The 20,644-nt window shown below is 30.2% G+C and overlaps 1 protein-coding gene and 1 pseudogene across 1 annotated transcript; both read left to right on the top strand.

Moving 5' to 3' along the window:
- Positions 1-9,545: 9,545 nt before the first annotated feature.
- Positions 9,546-11,694, top strand: LOC101496543 (allene oxide synthase 1, chloroplastic). The gene has a single exon (XM_004499052.4). The coding sequence runs from the start codon at positions 9,740-9,742 to the stop codon at positions 11,309-11,311; it is 1,572 nt and encodes a 523-aa protein (XP_004499109.1). The 5' UTR covers positions 9,546-9,739; the 3' UTR covers positions 11,312-11,694.
- A 4,113-nt stretch (positions 11,695-15,807) lies between these two features.
- Positions 15,808-20,644, top strand: part of LOC140920132 (cysteine-rich receptor-like protein kinase 25) — a 14,353-nt pseudogene continuing 9,516 nt past the window's right edge.

The raw sequence follows: 20,644 nt of genomic DNA, 5'->3' as shown, positions 1-20,644 counted from the left end.
GTTGAAATATCTTATCTTTCCATTCTTCATATTATTAGTATATTGTCAATTGACAATTCTGTTCCTATAAATTCAGATCTAATACCAAGTGTATGATAACAACTTGTTGATTTATTTATTCTAATAGTAAAAGAAATTGTGAAATAGACTAGAAATGTGAGCAATTTTCTTCAAGCGCAATCCACCATTCAAGAGTCTATTGTTGTGTGTACATTAAGAACTTGTGATACTTGGACTAGTACTTGTTGGAAAGGATTTCGTAGTTATGCACTCTGTCCCCTTAAACGGTTGACCAAAAAAATAACCATTGAAGTGAAGGAAAGTTTTTCTGAGCTTTATACTCTATGTGCATTAAAGGGAGTTTTTTTTTCTTCATCTTTATGTATTTCACAAGTATATTTTGAATTGTTTTTTTCTTTAAAAAATATACTTCTAAACAATAACAATTTTTTGGCCAACGAAAATACACATCCAAACACGCGTGTGATTTTTAAAAACACTGAAGATAAAACAAATTGCTTAAATGAACTCGTCCTGAAGGTCAATATTGGAGGTAAGATATCGCAATTCCCTTATAGTAACATTTCAATTTTCTATAATCTACTACTCTCAATTTTTAAATATAAGACTTTTGTATATATTATCGGTCCCTTTTATTAATTCTAAAGAGAGGTATCTTAAGTTCTATTTCACGAAACTAATTTTACATTATTCAATACAATAATTATGTCTTTAAAAAAGATACCGTAGGTGGACTTGTTAACCGAACATCCTTTTAACGCAAAAGCAAATTTAATGGGAGGAGGAGCACGTTTGTTTCGTGTCAAATATAAATCACACGATAAATGGCACATTGAATTTCGTTGGTATCATGAAATTTGTTTCGAATTTTTGTGGTCGGAGATAGAAAGAAGCATTGCATTGTTTATATTTTCATTGGTCTTTTTCTTATCAATGCGCCACTTTGGCAATCATTACAAACTTGACTTTATTGTACGGACAATAGTGTTATGAGCACTCAATCAACCAAAATTTTACTCACGTGTTCAATGCCAATTTAATTAACAATCTTAAAGTGTTCCGGAGAAAGATGACCAAAATAGTGACATAGAAGACAACATTCCTTCTTTGCAGTAGAGTTATACTTGTAAATATTTAGATGTTTAAGTTAATATAACATCAAGTGAGAGTGAATGTTTTAATTAAGTTGTGTACCTAAACTATCACAGCTAATTGGTAGAGAGTAACTAACTAAATTTATCTAGCATCCCCCACAAGCTGAAGGGTATGGATCTACAAATTTTTCGAATAAGGGGCTAGAAATATATATCTTTGTTAACATTTTTGTGTTATATATACAAATACTTTTATATATTAATAATAACATAGAAGTAATATATATATATATATATATATATATATATATATATGTGTAATTGTATGAATAATTGAATGATTATATATATATATATATATATATATTAGAGTATTTTGGTTTTTTCCTTTAGATTTTGGGGAATGGGAATACACGGTAAAATTTTCAATGAAAAATGTATATGCAGATTAAATTGTAACATAATATTTAATCCATTTAACAGAAAGCCATACATTCAAAATAAATCAATGAAACATCCACATACATGTCTTCACTAATCCATCTTATCTTGAGCTCTATTCTGTGGCATCTAGCTAACAATGACTTGTACAGAAAATGCCTTCATAAAACTACATTCTTTTTTAATCACGAGTATTGACTCTTTTTGTTTCCTTTTTCTCTATTTTGTGTGTGTGTCAATTTCACAGTCCACTTATTTTATGAATGTATTTTGACTTTTTTTTAGACATATCCCTAAAAGTTAAGATCGGTGGTCGTGGTTCTATAGTCGGAACGCTGCATTTTGACTTTTTTTTATTCATTGAATTTTGACTTTTCAATGAAATAAAATACTACTATGATAATTAAATTAGATTAATACTACTAGTACTCCTTCTGGTTATTATTATAAGAAAAAAATTATTTTTATGAGTATTAAAAACGTAGTTAAATATAATTAATTTTTAAAATTTTATCACAATAAATTTACTAAATTGTCACTTTCTAATATCAAATATTTAACTATCAACATTAAATGATTTAAATTAAATAAAGGTGTATAAAAAAGAGAAAGTATGTTTTAAAATAACTATGTCATTAGACTAATTGACTCATGTTACCAAAAACTAATAAACACAAGAGATTTATAATTTTAATAAATTATTCTTATTAATTATTGATGTATTTTAATTATTATAAATATAAAATAATAATTATACAAAAAATAATAATAAATTAAGAATATATATATAATATTAATTAAATAGTATTATTTTAAAATATCAATTTAATTTGTATTAAAAACTATAAGCGATATTTTTTAAATATAATTCTTTTTTATATAAATGTGATAGTATAGCTTTATTTATGATTAGAAAAGCATAATCTTTAAACATGAAGAGGTCTGTATGTTGGCCGGTAGTGAGAACTATGAAGCTGACCACAGCTTGACTTTGATTTGAAGCTCAACATTAGTAAATCTTTAAATGTGTTGAAAATAAAAATAGCTATGAAAATATTTAATTCAATAGATTAGTCAATTTAATCATCAACTCAAAACAATATCATATTGGTAAACCCTCAAGTATTTATTTGACTATTCAGATAACGAATTTTATTTGGGTTAAGATTGTTTATCTTTAGATTTTTTATTTTTAATAATTTTATTTTTATATTTCTTTTAATGAATATTTTTATTTATTTAAATAATTTTTATTTATTTATTTTAATTATTAATTTATTTCCTAAATACATTAAGTTTGAGAATCTATTTTTATCTTGATTTTCGGTTATAGTGTCTCTCTATTACAATTTATTTATCTATCTCTCACATTTCCCTCTCTCATCTTCACTTCACCGTTTGTTTCTATCTCCACTGCCTCACAAAACCCATTGCACCAATTTTCAATGCAGCAAAAGGATACAATTTCTTTGGATAGTGTAGAATCCAAAATTATGTTACAAAAGTGCCAGAAATTTAAGCATTACAAAAATTAATTGTTTTCACTGAATAGTTAATCAAAGACAAATTAACTTTGGAAAAATTTAGTGCATGTTGATTTTAATTTTGAAGGAGTTAAAATCAATTTTATAATTTTATATTTGATTTTGATATGTTTGGATGTTGTCGAGTTTAACTGATTCTCTTTTTAGAATTGATTTTATATTAAAGTTATGATTTGCAGTTTTTAAGTTTAAATGTAATTTTTACATTGAAATTATTGTTGAATTCACTTTTATTTAAATATACCTAAACTTAAATATACCTAATCATAAATTAATTTATATTCAAATGACTTTTAATTAAAATAAATTATACAACATCAATTTAATCACTTCATAGCCAAACACGCTTAATGTAGTAATGTTTAATAGAAAAAAAGTATTGACTCAGATTCTATTTTTGTCGGCAGTTGAGAAAGTTGGAGCTTTCAATGAAGCATCAACTATTGTAATTAATATTAGTATACTACCTCCCAAAATTCAGTCAAAGAAAATGAATATATATAGTTTAAAATTTAAATAATATACATCAAATTTGTTACTTATATTTTAAAAATGATATAACATATATTTTAGTTATCGTGCCAACATCAAATCATATCTGACATTTTTTTGTATTTAAAAAATTTAATAGGATTTATTGTGTTCTTTATTCTTGTAAAATGAGCGAAATTTTTTAATTCTTATAAAGTTTTGATTATGTCATGTAAAATTTTAATCTTTAATTATATCCCTTGATGCATTTAACCTTTTAATAAGTTGACATGGATTGAACATATATCAAGTATCGTGCTGAGGTGGATTAATAAATTTATTTACAATCTCTAATTACTTAATTAATAAGACTTTAAAAAATATAAAAATAAATTAAAAAGAAAAAATTGGATACATAAACAACAAATGTGAAGATAAGAGAGCATCAATTGTAATATTCTTTTGCCAAAAATGTTTTTATTAATTAAAAATAAAAGTTAAAAAATTTAAAAACAATCAAATATCGTTGTAGTCTCAACCATAAATGATATCAATTAAATATCATTAGATATTACTTTTAAGATTTGGTTTACACTTTATAAAAAATCAAAAAATTTATATTTTAAAAGAAGAGTATACATAGATCTCCTTCTAATTAATCGATGGATTTGATCCAACAACAAAAATTCAATTTTATTGCCATTCTCAAATTTTAACATGTGAGTCAAAATGTAATAATTTGTTTTAGTTGGATTGAATTGAATTTTCAATTTATGGATGCCCCCATCAACCTATATATGCATGTGGCCATGGTTTCTCCGTGCGACATTTGTTAGAAAGTTAAATGTATATATATAACCATAAAAATAATATATTCATCTCTTTAAATTTTAAAATGTGATTTTTCCGTACAAAACTTTATTTTTATTTTACTTTTTATTAATTAACAAGTACCTTCAAATACATATTAGTGTCACCCTTATTTTATTTGTTTATTTTATTTATTTATGTAGAATACATTTTTTGTTAGCTATTTTTTGTCGCCCATGTGCATTGTGCCGTATGCCGATAAAAAAAAAAAAAAAAACTTTATTCCCATCCTACGTTACTTATACTTCCATTTCATTCTACATACTTCGTTAAGTTGACTATGTTTATTGTTTTCAAATAAATAAAAATAACCGATTAAGTCCTCTTCATATATTTCTTTTAAGAAATTTAGAGTCATCCTTAGGTATAAACCTTGGTGACTTTTAATCTTTTGCAGTGAAGGGTATATTTACATTTGTAAAATATAAATGGTAAACTTTTAAATGCTGCATTGGTTGAAAATAAAAGACTCATTTAGAAGATACCAACTGTTACTGCTATTGATATCAATTGAAAAATCATCTGAAAGTACCAAATTTTTATTTGACTTATGTCACATTAGAGACTTTTGACAAATCATACATGATACAAATGAAACCCAACAATCTCTATTTAGTACAACTAATGTACGAACACTAAAGAACATTTGATTCATATGTTGAGGGATTGCCCATATGCGACACAAGTATGAATTAGACTTGTTCATACTAACAAAATTACTAATCTTTACTCTCTTTTTTATAGGGATTGAATATTTTACAATCTGACAGAGAATAATGCAGAGTATTAGAGAGCTCAATGGCAGTTCATCTTTATGATATCGTGTTACCTATGAAAAATGGAGGAATAAAGTCATTTTTGAAGAAGACTTTCAACGTCTTAATAACTCAACTGAAACAATCATGCATCTTGTGAAAGAGATCGATAATGGAAACCATGTGAAGAAGAATGTACATCTATTGAGATCAGAGATCATGCATGTCTACTAGAGGCGATAAAATAACAATTGGGTCAAACTCAATTGAGATGATACTTACAAAAATTCTACATCCATTGCTGGATGTGGATGTCTTCTTTGAGATTCTTCTGGAAATTGGATTAGGGGATATGTGTGAAAAATTGGAATGTGTAATGCTCTCACTTTTGAGATGTGGGCAATGCTGCATGGATTGGAATTAGCTTGAAAAAGAAGATTACAAACCTAGTGGTCGAGAGTGACTCCAAAGTTTTAATAGATATATTTTGTCAAGAGCACGTGGATGATCATATTTTCTCAATCTTAGTTCGTTGATGATAATTATGAGGTCTCCTTCCCTAAACTTATTAAAGTTGCTTGTTAATTATTTTTGTTCTTTTTTCTCTAAGCCTTTAGGTCGTCTTTAGTACTAAAAAAAAAGACTCAATAAAAGCAGGAGCAATGAAAAATACTAAGAAAATTAAAGTATGAACCGTGAAAAGAAAGTAAAGAAAAGAAAGTAAAGAAAAATACAATCATTTCTAAATCAATAATAAGTTTTATAACAATTATTTTATTATTATTTTAATAAAATCATTTAACATGAAAAGACTGCATACACAACCAAACTCAATTATAAGAAATATATATTGGACTTTTTATTTATTGAAAATAACTCATTTTATTTTTACTTTCAATAATATTTGAAATACAAAAGGAGCAATATCAAAGAATTGGAGACTAGACATAGAGATAACTATTCTTGTAAGGGAATGAGTCACCATATTGGTTTGCCTCCTAATAAACTTAACCTCAAAATTTGGTTCACAACTTAATATGCTTTTACATTTAGATGTGATGGCACCAAATTCTTATACATTTAGACAAGTTAACACCATTTACCACAACTTATGCATCAACTCAAATGTTATCAAATCTATACCATGGTATTGAGCGTTGGTTCGTTCAACATCATGCCACAAATTTTCTTCACGCCAACAATCAATACTAGAAGGATATTGTATACAAAGATGCACATCAGTTTCAACATGACATCCAGCCGATCGTAAGCAAATGTCATATTAGTGCATGCACATCTCTATATTGGACTTAAATAAAAGCAAATGTTAGCGAATATATATCTTTATATTTAATGTTATAATTCTAAAAATACTCTTAAATTAATTCATGTAAATGTCCATTATAATTAGTGATAAGTTTTTAATTAAATACATTTTTCGCATAGGAGTTAGTTTTAGATTTTGTATTCTTTTTTGTTTATATTTGATGCAAAAGTAATAATAGATAAATATATAGTTTCATCTTCTTCGTGTACAAATCAATTGATTCGGATTAGTGCATGCATGCATTCATTCATATAGAATGTTATTTCCAAGAGTTTCATTTTGATAATAATAAACAGAATCTTAATTTTTGGATGACTACCATTCAAAAAAACATTTGAATTTAGACACGCAGAACTCAAATTAAATGTTAATTTTGCTTTGTTTATTTTTCATAAAGGAATACAGTTGTTTTTTTTATTGATTATTTTTTATTGTTTAATAAAGAAAAAATGAGTAGAGAAATAGAAAGAATGAGAGTGACAAAAATATATGAAAGAGAGAACAATGAACAAATCCAGAATGACAATAATGAATGAAGATTTTACCGATAATGGTGGAGACAATTTGTAAACCTGTATCCCTACATTAGTTTCCATTCACAAAATAACGGCTGGATCGACTTGGATTCCGCAGCGAATGACTAATATTGGTAGTAGAGTGTTTTACATTTAAATAAATTATTTGATAAATTTAGATTACATTTTACATAAAATCTAGAAAATTATTCATTGTACTTAATTAATTTTCTTATTAATAGTAAAAATAATTATTTTTGTTTATTATATATGAGAGAGTATTTGTGGATATCCATTATCATCCCTAAACAAAGTCGCAATCCATCCATTAAATAAAAATGATATTTGTACCTTATTCATATCCATGGGAATTAATGCTTATAAGATATTTGTTAAGTGTTTTAAGTATTTGCAAGTATTAATGTATATTCATGTGTATCACTTTTTAAATCAAAAAAACATTTACATACAAATTTTTGTTGCAGCTATTATGTAGAATTTCCCCTTATTTCTTTGACAAAAAAAATATTAACACATAAAAACATTACATACATTAGTACATAAATAAAATATATAAAAAATTTCATTATAAAAAATATTAATAATTTTATATTAAAAAATATGGCAATAGGCGTTTGTCGAAGTGGTTATCTAAAGTTGTCAGTGGTGATTAGCGGTAGTTGGTGGAGGTCAGCGTTGTGGTCGTTGTAGGTAAGAAATGTGGTCAATGGAAGTTGGAGTGGTTGAAGGTGGTCGTCGGAGTGATAGTTCTTTTTTTAGCCAAAGAGAGAGTGCACAGTGTATCACTAGCGTCAATCATCCCAACTAGGTTGACACCTCTAACTCTAACAATCATTTACAACACCAAATATTATTAATAGAAATAAAGTAAAAAATACGAAGTGAGGTAAAAGGGCAACAACCAAACTCAAGCCCATAAATTCCTCAAGATGAAAGGAGAAATAGTGTTTCACCACACAAAATTCATGCTAGAATACCAAAATTGGCCTATAAATCAGCAAAAAAAAAAAATATGGGAACAATAAAACCTCATTTGAGAGGTAAGATGAATACATTATTTCCATCTATTTTGAAGTCTTTAAGGAACAAGCTGAGAGTTATGGAAAATAGAAACAACTAATATCAAATTGCACTTTAACCAAATGTTATGTCAATCTTTCTCAAAAGTTTTCTCAATTGCCAAAATGGTGTCATAAGCTACGCAAATAAAGCATTATAAGTACCTAAAGGCATTGTGAAACACCCAAGAGAAACAACACTAAAATATCTAAAAGTACCATTCCAAACAGAAGGCTCGGGACTACCATTAGCAGATTCATAGGTATTACACTTAATTATGTAACAAGGAAGAGGTTGTCAAATGACCTGAAGAATTCTCAAGGCTTTTGGCAAGAGACATGTGACAGAGAAGTTGTACAACCCTAAGGACTAAGAAAAGGAAGAATATATGTGCTAAGAGCTAGAGTTTCCATATAGAGACATGTTAGAAGTTATTAGACAAAAATCGATCTATGAAGAGGAATGTTCTTGTTGAAAAATCTAGCCTGGTTCTAACAAAACAAAATGCACCAGATTATATTAATCACAATAGATATGACGATATTCTATACTTTAGGTCAACCTATTAGACTAGAAGGAAACATGTTAGTTGCAAGGGTTCACCCAAGCCACAACCAAAGTTCTTGGACAAATGGGCAGTTAGAGAAAATATATTGAGCATATTCAATATTATGGCCACAAAGAGAACAAATTAAAACTATGGTACAACCTATTTTTCAAAGATTGTCATCAATGGACATCTTGCCACGATATATTATTCTCCAAAGAAGAAAGGAACACGATAGAGGAATACATTAATTCCATATAAGTTTAGTCCACATAGTAGAAATTCCATAACGCCGTTGAAAATTATAAGCATCTTTGAAATTCAAATTATCATAAGTGAAAGGAGACCATACTAAATGATCGTGGACTTTAAATTTAGGAATAGCAACATTTTCAACCTCACCACACACAATATATAAATTTAAAATGTCACGGATAACACAAATGTTGTTAACAATGAAATCTTTAACCTTAGCTTAAAGGAGTCGACGAATCTCTAAAGAAATACCAAACAAATCAAAAGTTGGGTGAGACAATCAAAAATTGATATTGTAGCCATCGTCAAGCTATCAGGAAACATTATCTTATTTTGAATAAAGACGAATTCGAATACCCGATCAAATGGAAGAGAAATGTAATACTTAATTTGAGAATTATTTTAAAGAGCTCTAATACATATTAGTTTAAAGAAGTATGTAATGGATAACAATGTTCACCAATTGCACATTTTAAATAAGAAATCAAAATAAAACAAAAAAAAATATTTAAAAGATTAAATTGAACCCAAAAAAACAAATAAAAAGAGAGTATAATTTGGCGCATTTAATTTGTCAAAAATAAAAGGACACACATGCGGGTTAGAGTGTGCAAACCAAAAGGAACAACGCCGGAAGTAGTACAATTATTAAATCACAAATTTGAAACACCTTTTTTCATTCTCTCTCTGTCTATCTGTCAAGTCAAAAAAAGAACTCCAAAGTTCCACTCGTGATCGGTCATACTTTCATACATAATTCAATATTCTATAAATAGATCATAACACTCACCAACTACCCACCACCACCGCCAACCAACCATGTCATCTTCTACTCTTTGCACCCCCTCTTCATACTTCCAACTACAAATCAAACACTCCTCTACCACCACCACCACCACTTCCTCCTCCTTCCTCCCCCCCATCAGATCCTCCGTTTCCCAAAAACCACCCTTCCACCCTCCTTCACTCTCCCCACAATCCACCAAACTTCCGATCCGTAAAATCCCCGGCGATTACGGTATCCCCTTCATCGGTCCTTACAAAGACCGTCTCGATTATTTCTACAACCAAGGCCGCGACGATTACTTCAAATCACGAATCCAAAAATACCAATCCACAATCTTCCGTACAAACGTGCCACCTGGACCTTTAATCGCTCAAAACCCAAACGTCGTCGTTTTGCTAGACGCTAAAAGCTTCCCAATCCTCTTCGACGTTACTAAAATCGACAAAACCGATGTCTTCACCGGAACTTACACTCCGTCAACAGAACTCACCGGCGGTTACAGAGTCCTCTCCTATCTCGATCCCTCCGAACCCAAACATGAACAGCTCAAAAATCTTATGTTTTTTCAACTTAAATCTCGGAGCCGCCACGTCATCCCTGAGTTTCGTTCATGTTACAAAGAACTTTTCAACGCGCTCGAGAAAGAGCTCGGTGAGAAAGGTAAAGCGAGTTTCGCTGAAGCGAATGATCAAGCCGCTTTTAATTTCTTAACTCGTTCACTTTACGGTGTTAACCCAATTGAAACTCAACTTGGGCTTGACGGCCCAAAAATGATTCAGAAATGGGTTCTGTTTCAGTTAGGCCCAGTTTTAAAATTGGGCCTACCTAAATTTTTAGAAGATACAATGATCCATAATTTTCGTCTCCCCCCGAGTCTCATTAAGAAAGAGTATCAAAGACTTTACGATTTTTTTTACGAATCTTCGGGATTCGTGCTAGACGAAGCGGTTCGTTTGGGTGTTTCGCGAGAAGAGGCTTGTCACAATCTATTATTCGCGACGTGCTTTAATTCGTTTGGTGGGATTAAGCTATTTTTCCCAAACGTGATGAAATGGATCGGACGCGGTGGTGTAAGTCTACATATGAAACTAGCGAAGGAGATTAGGTCCGCCGTTAGATCTGCCGGAGGGGAAATTACCATGGCGGCGATGGAGAATATGCCGTTGATGAAATCGGTGGTTTACGAAGCTTTTAGAATTGATCCACCGGTTCCGTTGCAATTTGGGAGAGTGAAAAAGGATATGGTGATTGAGAATCATGAGAATGGTTTTTTGGTGAAGAAAGGAGAATTGTTGTTTGGATATCAACCTTTTGCGACTAAGGATCCTAAGATTTTCAATAGAGCTGAGGAATTTGTTGGGGATAGGTTTGTTGGTGAAGAAGGTGAGAAGTTATTGAAATATGTGGTTTGGTCTAATGGACCTGAAACTGAATCACCAAGTGCTGGTAATAAGCAATGTGCCGGTAAAGATTTTGTTACTTTGGTTTCTAGGCTTTTGGTTGTTGAATTGTTTATGCGTTATGATTCCTTTGAGATTCAAGTTGGTACTTCGCCTTTGGGTGCTTCTATTACACTTACATCTCTAAAGAGATCTAGTTTTTAATTTTTTTAACTTTTATTTTTATTTTTATATAAGTTAAGGCGATGGTTAAATTTGTGGGTTTTTATTATGGTAGTGTTGTCATGTAATGTAGTATGTGTTGATATTTATTTATGTATGTAGGTGTAGTTTTGGTTAATTAGAGTGGTGTAGTAATGGTTTGTAGTTGTTGGTGGGTCATCAATCAAGCACTATAGTATGGGAATGGGACGAGGGTGGTGGCATTGATAATGTTCTCCACTACCGAAGTGGATGAGACTTGGAGCCATTTTTTTTAGATTGAAGACTTGGACCCAATTTGTACTATATGGAGTTTGAGTTTGTATCATCTCCATCCAAATCTTCTTAATCTGTGGCAATAAAATTATCATAAGATATTGATGGGATTTGTTGGTTTTTTTAGTAGAAAATATTTACATTATTTATTAGGGTTACTTACATGGATGAAAATTTGGAAGTTAATTTATGTTGCTATATACTTGTACTCTCAGATATTAGATTATTTCCATGACTTGTCCATTTATGTTCACACGTGGGGGAAATTACTTTTTTTTATTCTAACATTTTAATATTCTTTTGGAATTTAAAAGATATACATGTTCAGCATAAAAGTTTTTTAAACCGACATTTAATGAATATTTATTATTTTGCTATATAATAACTCACTTTTATATGTATATTTTGACATTGGTAATATGAAATGAAAAAAATAGTAGATCCTAATTGGATAATTTAAATTTTTTATATTGTTACTATAAGTTCATTTAAACTCGCTCTTTTACATGAGATTCATTTAACATAATATTAGAATTAGATTTTTTATATGTGTAGTCTGGTTTATGTGCTTACATAAATAATTGTGATTCTTTAAAACATTTAATTGTTATGAAAATATTTTTAAAATAAATTATTGAGTTTTTGTTAACTATGTCTTAAAAGCATTGGTTAAGAAACTCATAAAAGAAAATTTTGTCCGAAAGATTGAAGTCAAACACTCGTCATTGTAATAAATACAATATTTTTCAATAAAAAAAATATCTCTGATTATAGCGAATGTCCTTTAAGGTATTTTTTTAGCATTTTTTATATTAAAAAAAAAATAAAAAATAAAAACCATTTGACTTAGTGGCAAACTTGATAGTTGTTGTTTCGGCCCTATTTTGGTGGTTAAAGCCCTTACTTTATGGGTGTTACCATGGGGATGGGCCGCATAATTCTCAAAACAAAATTGTACCCTATATCCTCTAATTATACTTGTACTTTTACTCGATTAAATAATAAAACTTTAAAAAATTTATCATTTTATATTTCAACAATTTTATTTCTAAAAAGTTTTTTTTTTTTTAATCTTCTAGAGAACTTGTATTCAAGATTTCCGGTACACAAAATACACTGCAGAAAACTTTTTAATTTTTTTTTATACAGAAGCTACTTCCCGAAAATCTAAACTTGAAAGGACAATCACATTTTTTTTTTTTGAACTTTGAGTTAAACTATCAGCACACTGGTATTTTCCTCCTTTGTTCGAACCTAATATCAATCAATTTATTTCTCCTTCCTTTCTCTCTTGTCTCTATATCTTGTGATAGTAACTTTATTTTTTATACCAATTTCTCTAACCTAATTCACAACATCGTCTCTTATATCAAATATCTAATATATTTTTATAATATTAATTATAATTATTCATACCTGATATGTGTCAAATATCGGAAAACTTGTCAATGAAGTTTTTCGAAAACACTTTATGTACCGTAAAAGGTGTAAAAAGTTTTTCGGTACATATATTTTTTCATTATGTACCAGAATTTTTTTAAAAAAATTTCTGGTAACATACTTATTAAGATGTATGAATTTATTGTCATACTCAAGACAATTTGTAATGGATTTTATAGCATGCACCTCCCCTCACGTGATCATTTTGTTCTTTTGGACTTTAGTATGTCACATTCCCTATTATTGGCCCATTATAAGGTAATTTTTATGTGAATATACCGGTCCACAACCGCCTAAGCATGATGCTCAACCGCCTAAGTCTGAATCCATGTATTTCGACCTCATATATTAATATATTCTAAGATTCAAGGCTTTTTACTAACATCCATCTCCATACAACTTAATGGTTTATAGTTCTTTACCTGCGTGCGTGATTATTTTTGCAGGGATTATTGTAAAATATGTCAATTCAATGGATTTGATTTTACAACCCTTGATTGGATGTGGGGTAATTATTACACATGATAAAAGAAAATGGATTTGATTTTACAACCCGTGCTTAGAACATTGTCGCATCAGATGTAGGCTTAAGCTACATATCATTTAGCCCCTTAGCCTCGATTGTGGACTATTGTTCTAATATACCAAAATAATTTCAAGTTTCTTAGGAATCGAGGTAAGGGTAAGTTTATAAACAAAACTATCACACATTTGACTGATCGAGACACCTTTTACTAGAGATTAAACTGTGAGAGCTTGCTTACACACGAAAACCTAAAGCTGACAATACTTTAGAAATATGGCTTAAGGTTAGAACAACGATGTTCTAAGACATTCACAAGAACTAACAAATACTATAGCCCCATAGACTCAAATGGAGGACTATTATCCTGGTACACCAAAAAGTCTTACATTATATAAGAATGGAGGCTAAGGTAGTTTGTAAAAAAATATCCACACTCCTCAATTCATCAAGACATCTTTTACTAAACACAAAACCATGATACCTTATGCATAGGACCAAAAACATATACTACCTTGAAAATGCGTCTTGAGGTCACGACATTGGCGTTGTAGATAGAGGCATAATCTACATGCATTTAGCCCATTAGCCTTGAATTAAGGCTACTACTCCAGTACACCAAATCATGAAGGCTACTACTCCATAACACTCTCACACTTCTCAACCCACCGAGACGTATTTTACTAATGACAAAATCATGATGGCTTACATTCAAAATCTTGAAGCAGAAAATACCTTAGAAATGTGGTTTTATGTATGAAAAATGGCGCAGTGTGTGGGAAACAAAGGTCTAAGGCACACATGAAGGCTGATTGATCCTTTACCCCCTTAGCAGTACACCAAAAGTCTCATATTGCTTGAAAATCAAGGTTAGTGGTAGTTATAAACAATACCTACACTCCTATACACAAACTAGATTTATATACCAATGAAAAACCACATAAGGCCATTTTAATAAATTGAACCACATGAAATGAGTCTCAGTAACAATCAACTCGTCTAAAGCCAACATCTCATCAAAGGAACAAATCATCGTACAAAGCAAGAATCTCCATATGAACGATATAAGAACCACTACCTCTCCCACGTAGCCACACAAAAAAGTACAACCGTGGTCTCTAACCTAACCACCAAAATCAGCCAATCCCAACTATAATGCAACACTACCATCCACATTCAAAACAACTGACACCAAAAGAAAACTAAAAAATGAAGCGATCAAAACCGTATAGAGATAGGGGCACAACCAAGTATATACCTCTACTTGTGTGGTGTCTGAAAATAATTTTATTTTAAAAATGTTGAAAATTATTGAAAAAAGATAAGGTATAAAATTATAAAATTTCAATGAAACCCTAAAAAACTAATTTCAAAGGCAAAAGGACAAAAATTAATTCTTCAAAATATAATCATTTCGAGAATGGTGACTTCCTCTTTTGTTTGCCTTTGGCAACCTTTCCTTTAATATATACACCTACAACATTGAACCTCATTCATACCCGAAGTTTTCAATCTTCTATCCCTCACCACATCATAATATCAAAAATAAAATAAAAACCATAAACTTCAATTCTTTGATCCAATTAAGAGAACAGCCAATTAATATGGCTATTAACACTCCATCGTTACTTTGCTCTCTCCTTCGCCTAATAATTTTCACATCTCAATCCAACGCAACATATGACCCAATAAACTTGCACCTCTACTTTTGTGATCAAGGTAACATAGAGGTTACTGCACAACTAATAACTACTAAAAAAAAATTGATTTTAGCCTTGGCCAAAAGCCCATGCTAATAAGCCAAAAGTTATTCTAACATTAATTTAGCGTCCGATTAGCGTTGATGTCGGGCTTAGGCTAAAACGGTCGAAACTAATACATAGTGTTGGTTAGATACCATTAGCGTTGGTATGACCTACTCTAAGTTGAAACTACCAACAAAATAGAATATCTGACGCTGATTTATATTCGTTGACATGTCATTTGAAAAAATTCTATTGCGTCCGACGATTTCTATTAATAGTACCTACCACAACATCCTCATCACACTTTTAACCACCCTCACTTCCAACACAAACATCAACTACGGTTTCTACATTTTCTCATACGGCGAAAACAGAGACAAAGTGTATGCAATTGGACTATGGAGAGGTGATGTTTTGTCGCATGAATGTCACAATTGCCTTAGTGGTTCAAAATCAAATCTCACTCATATATGTCCAAATAAAAAAGAGGCAATTATATGGTCCGAAGATGAAAAATGCATGTTAATATTAGGCGTAATGGAAGATGTTCATGTTTGGTTGAATCTCTTCGACAAATTCCGAGTTGTCGTAAAAATAAAATTGGTGGAAGAGTTGTTAGGCCTAGTTGTAACATCAAATTTGAAACATCTTTTCTCTTTTATGCACCTAGAGAATCGTCTCCGCTACCGCCACTGCCACAGCCACCGCCACTGCCGTCAGCCACCACTACCGGTAGTAACACTACTTCACAAGGTACAATATTTTGTTATATTTTCTTAAAGGAGTTATAGATTTATGAAAAATTGAGAGTGTTTTTTTCTTCCAAATTGTAACATCGTTGGTTAAAAAATAACTCTGCCAAAACTCTTAAATTTTTGACAAAATTAAATACATCCTTAATTTTTTTGGAGTACCGTAGAAATTATATTATATTATTATTGCTTGTAATGAAAAATTACATATTATTGAACCCTAAAACAGAGTTCGAATTACAGTAAAAAAAACAGTGTTCGAATTGATCAAGGATGAAAAAAAGTGAAAATGTTGAATATCCATTTAATATATTCTATTGATAAAAAAAAGAGTTTAATTGTTATTTTAATCATCTATTTTATGACACTCACGAAAATAATTTCTCACATTTAAAATTGAACTTTTTGATCTTTCACTTATAACATTTGTTGTATTTTTTTCTTAATCTAGATTTTTTATCTTGAAATGGTGATTTGACCCCAAAAAATAATAACTTGTTACTCTAATTATACACGTGATAAGAAAATACTACTTTTAGGACAAAAATTCACTATTTTTAATCTAAAAATCATAATTTTAGGGGTACATATTATAGATTGGGACCAAAATTACAATAATTGTTATGATAAATGAAAAATTTAATGAATATCATAAAACCGCAAACATAAAATATTTTTATACAAAAATGTGCTGTAATAAAAAATATAAATTTTATTGATTAAATTACCTGTGAATCTGATGGAGGAAAAAATGTATTAAATATTAATTTAGCCTCTTAGTGACAGAAATTTTTTAAATATCGTTTATAAGGTGCCCTTAATAAAATTCATGACATATTTTCTTATTAAAACCACCTTAATAAAAAAATAAAAAAAAATTATTCAGACCACCTTGTTCAACTTATTAATATTTTATTATCTTAGTACATACGGAATGATCTAAACCGATAGATTTGCTTTGTGCAGGAAAAAGCAATAACAACACTACCATTGCCATTGCCGTAGCAGTATCTGTTGTTGTTGTTGTTTTGGTCTTCATTTTTATCTGCGTCTATTTAAGAGTAAGGATGCCTATGAAAAGGTTTGGAGGTAATTTAATTGAGTTGAAGAATTGATACATCCTGATTTCTTTTTGTTTAGTGATCCTTACACTATTGTGATGCAATTTAATGAGCAAAAAATAGATATTTATATCTTTTTAATTCCTTCTATTATATTAAAATTAAATTATGTTATATATTTGTCCCGTAATGATAGCCATATATAGTAATATTTATATACATTGGAATATGGATATCAATTCAGATACAACTTTTCTCCACATTAAATTCATTTTTCCTTTGTCCAAAAAAAAATATTAAAGAAAATTAATTCACTTAAATATATCAATTTTCTTTATTATTATTTTTTGTTTATTTTTTTGTGATGAAGGAAGTACATTTTATTAATAATTCATCTTTCAGTAATTCAAAGCACACTTTGCTCATTTAATAGTAGGAATCACAGAATGAAGAAAAGGAAGAGAGGAAATTTTCTCATCTAGAGCATTAATTTGGTGTTTATTGTCTAACAAGCATTAATTAAATTGAGATTAGATCATGATCTTGGCTTATTGCTCATGGTGGTTCTTCTAGCATTAGTTTTCTAAATGGTATTGTATTATATTCTATCGGTCCATCTTCTAATGCATATTTTGTTTGTAAGGTTTGGAATATTTTTTATTCTATTATCTGTAATTAATTAACTTTTACTTAATAAAACTGTAATAGTCTCATATCATATATGACACATTTATTTTAGTTATTTGTTGAAAGTTCAAGAAGAAGAAGATGAAGAAGATGACAAAATCGAAATATCTGAGTTATTGTAATTCAATCTCAACATCATATGTAATACTACAAATGACTTCTCTAATTCTAATAAACTTGGTGAAGGCGGATTCGACGTTGTTTACAAAGTAAAATAACTAAAACTATTAAACATAACTAAACTATGATATGCAATCATACTTGTTTTGAAATTTATTATTCCTAAATGATATATTTTTAGGGTAAACTCTCCGGTGGACAAGAGATTGTTGTCAAAAGATTGTCACCGAATTCTGGACAAAGAAATCTAGAGTTTAAGAATGAGGTGCTTTTAGTGGCTAAACTTCAACACATAAATTTAGTTAAACTATTCGGTTTCTGTCTGGAAGGAAGAGAAAGACTACTAGTATACGAGTTCGTTCATAATAAAAGTCTTGATTTTTTTATTTTTTTGGTAGGTTTTAATATCTATAGAATTAGATATCATATTACTTTGTTAAATACTAAGCATATAAATTACATTGTTATAAGATTCAAATCGTTTGGGTATATTATATGTAGATCAAGTTAAGAGAGCACACTTAATTGGGAGAGACAATACAAAATTATTTTAGGTATTACTCAAGGTATTTTTTTTTATCTTCACGAGAATTCTCGACTACGCATTATTCATCGTGATCTCAAAACAAGCAACATTCTCTTAAATGAAGAAATTAATCCTAAGATAGTTAATTTTGGCATGGCAAAACAATTTGGTGTGGACCAAACTCAAGAAAACACAATCAAAATTGTGGGAACCTAGTAAGTATTCAAAAGAAGTATGAATTGTTATTGATATTTGTTGTAGCTAAATATCACTAGAAGGGGGGTTGAATAGGGATTTTGCTGTTAAAAACAATTTTTAAGTGTTTTAAAAACTATCCTCTTGCTGAGGATGGCTAGCTCGAGGATAGGATTTTTAAATCGTTAGATCTAAGCTGAGTAAAAAAGTAGGAGCAGAATATGAGGGACACACACACAATTTTATACTGGTTCACCCAAAGATGGCTACGTCCAGTCCTCACACCCTTGTGAGATTTCACTAACTTTCAAAACAGATCAATCCTCAACCCAAGGATGATTACAACTGTGTATTATCAAGCTTCACCAAGCTTACAATCAATTTCCAAATATTTCCAAGCTTCACTCACTAGGAAATTACAAAGTAGAATGAGAGTGATTGATACTTAATACTTTCTCAAAAGATATACAAAGATATAGTGTAGGATCAAAGAAAGTAATAAGAGAGGATGTGATTTGCTTCTTGAAAAGCTTTAAGATGCTTGATCTTTTTATGCAAGTGTGTTGTGTGTCTTCCAATGGAGAGCTTGTATGCATTTTATAGAGATCCAAGCCCTTGATGACCGTTGGAGCTCATTTTCAAAGGATCCAAGGTTTTCATCAAAATTACAGAACTGCCACTCAGCTTGTTAGGCTTAGGCAGAACCATCCTCACGCAGCACATGCTTTGATCTTGACATGTCCTTGCTTTTTCACTTTAATCAGAGTGCAAGGCTGTTTCTGAGCTGCATTTTTCGAAGTCTTTAAGGTCTAGGTTGGCTTCATCTTTTGAGGTGATGTGGACAAGAGAGAAAAAGCCACTTTATGACATAGGACTGTCATACTCAGTCCGAGGATCAGATCTGGCAGCAACATGTGATCTTCCATTTTTGGCTTGTTTCAAGTTGCCTTTTGCTAACTTGACTTCCTTATGCATTAAAACGTGCAAGCCCATTAAATGGTCAGATTTTGACCTTTGCACATGCTTGATAGGTTGCTTTCACTTTTGCTAGCCTTTCCTTTACATACTAGATCTAGCCATATTCACCTTTTTCTTTTGACCTTTTGACTCTTACTTTTGAATGCTTTGTTTATTCATGTTTGACATTGTTATACATTTGAATAAACACAATTATTCTGGTGAGAAATCAGATTGTCCAGATCTGGAGATATTGCAGCAATTTCCATCCTCGCGCATGGAGCAATTTCCATCCTCGCGCATGGTTTTCCATCCTCACGAGGGTTTTCCATCCTCAGGCCAGAATTACTTTTTCCTTCTTTTTGCCTTAATGATTAATGACCTATTAACTTAAATGAATACACTCAAGAGCACATGTTAGTCATTAACCACAATCATAATCTCTTAAGTAATTTTGTTATCATTAAAATCATTTGAGAGATTTTGTCTCAACAATCTCCCCCTTTTTGATGATGACAAAATTCTTTAGATTATGATTTTAAATAAGACAAAGATAAAATGTTTATGCTCCCCCTCAATTATATGTGTAATAATTTTTAAAACTAAAAATCATTACTCCCCCTAAATGTATGCCAAAGTGTTGAAATAACATGATTTTAACCAAACATATGACATCATGATAATTAGATAATAATTTAAAGATTTGTTCAACAAAGCATAAACATGGGTTCATAAGCAACACAGTAATACTACAACAGTTTTAACAGCATGAACATGATCAGAAAACATGGGTTCATAAGCAACACAGTAATACTACAACAGTTTTAACAACATGAACATGATCAGAAAACATAACATATAAACATAATCATTCTCCCCCTGAATTTGGCAGCAGCAAAAAGAAATAATAACAGATTTAATCTGAGGAGGCTGGGTCATCTGATGAGGATGAAGGAGATGGAACATCAGAGGTTGGCTGGGCTGGTAGCTCAGGAGGATGATCTCCAGGAGCAATAGTAGGAACCAAGTGTTTGGTAACCCATTCAAGAATGAG

This window comes from Cicer arietinum, chromosome 4, assembly GCF_000331145.2.
Source record: "Cicer arietinum cultivar CDC Frontier isolate Library 1 chromosome 4, Cicar.CDCFrontier_v2.0, whole genome shotgun sequence".
NCBI classification, from domain to species: Eukaryota; Viridiplantae; Streptophyta; class Magnoliopsida; order Fabales; family Fabaceae; genus Cicer; species Cicer arietinum.
Note: the sequence above shows the minus strand (reverse complement) of the source record. Positions and strands in the feature narration are given on the sequence as shown.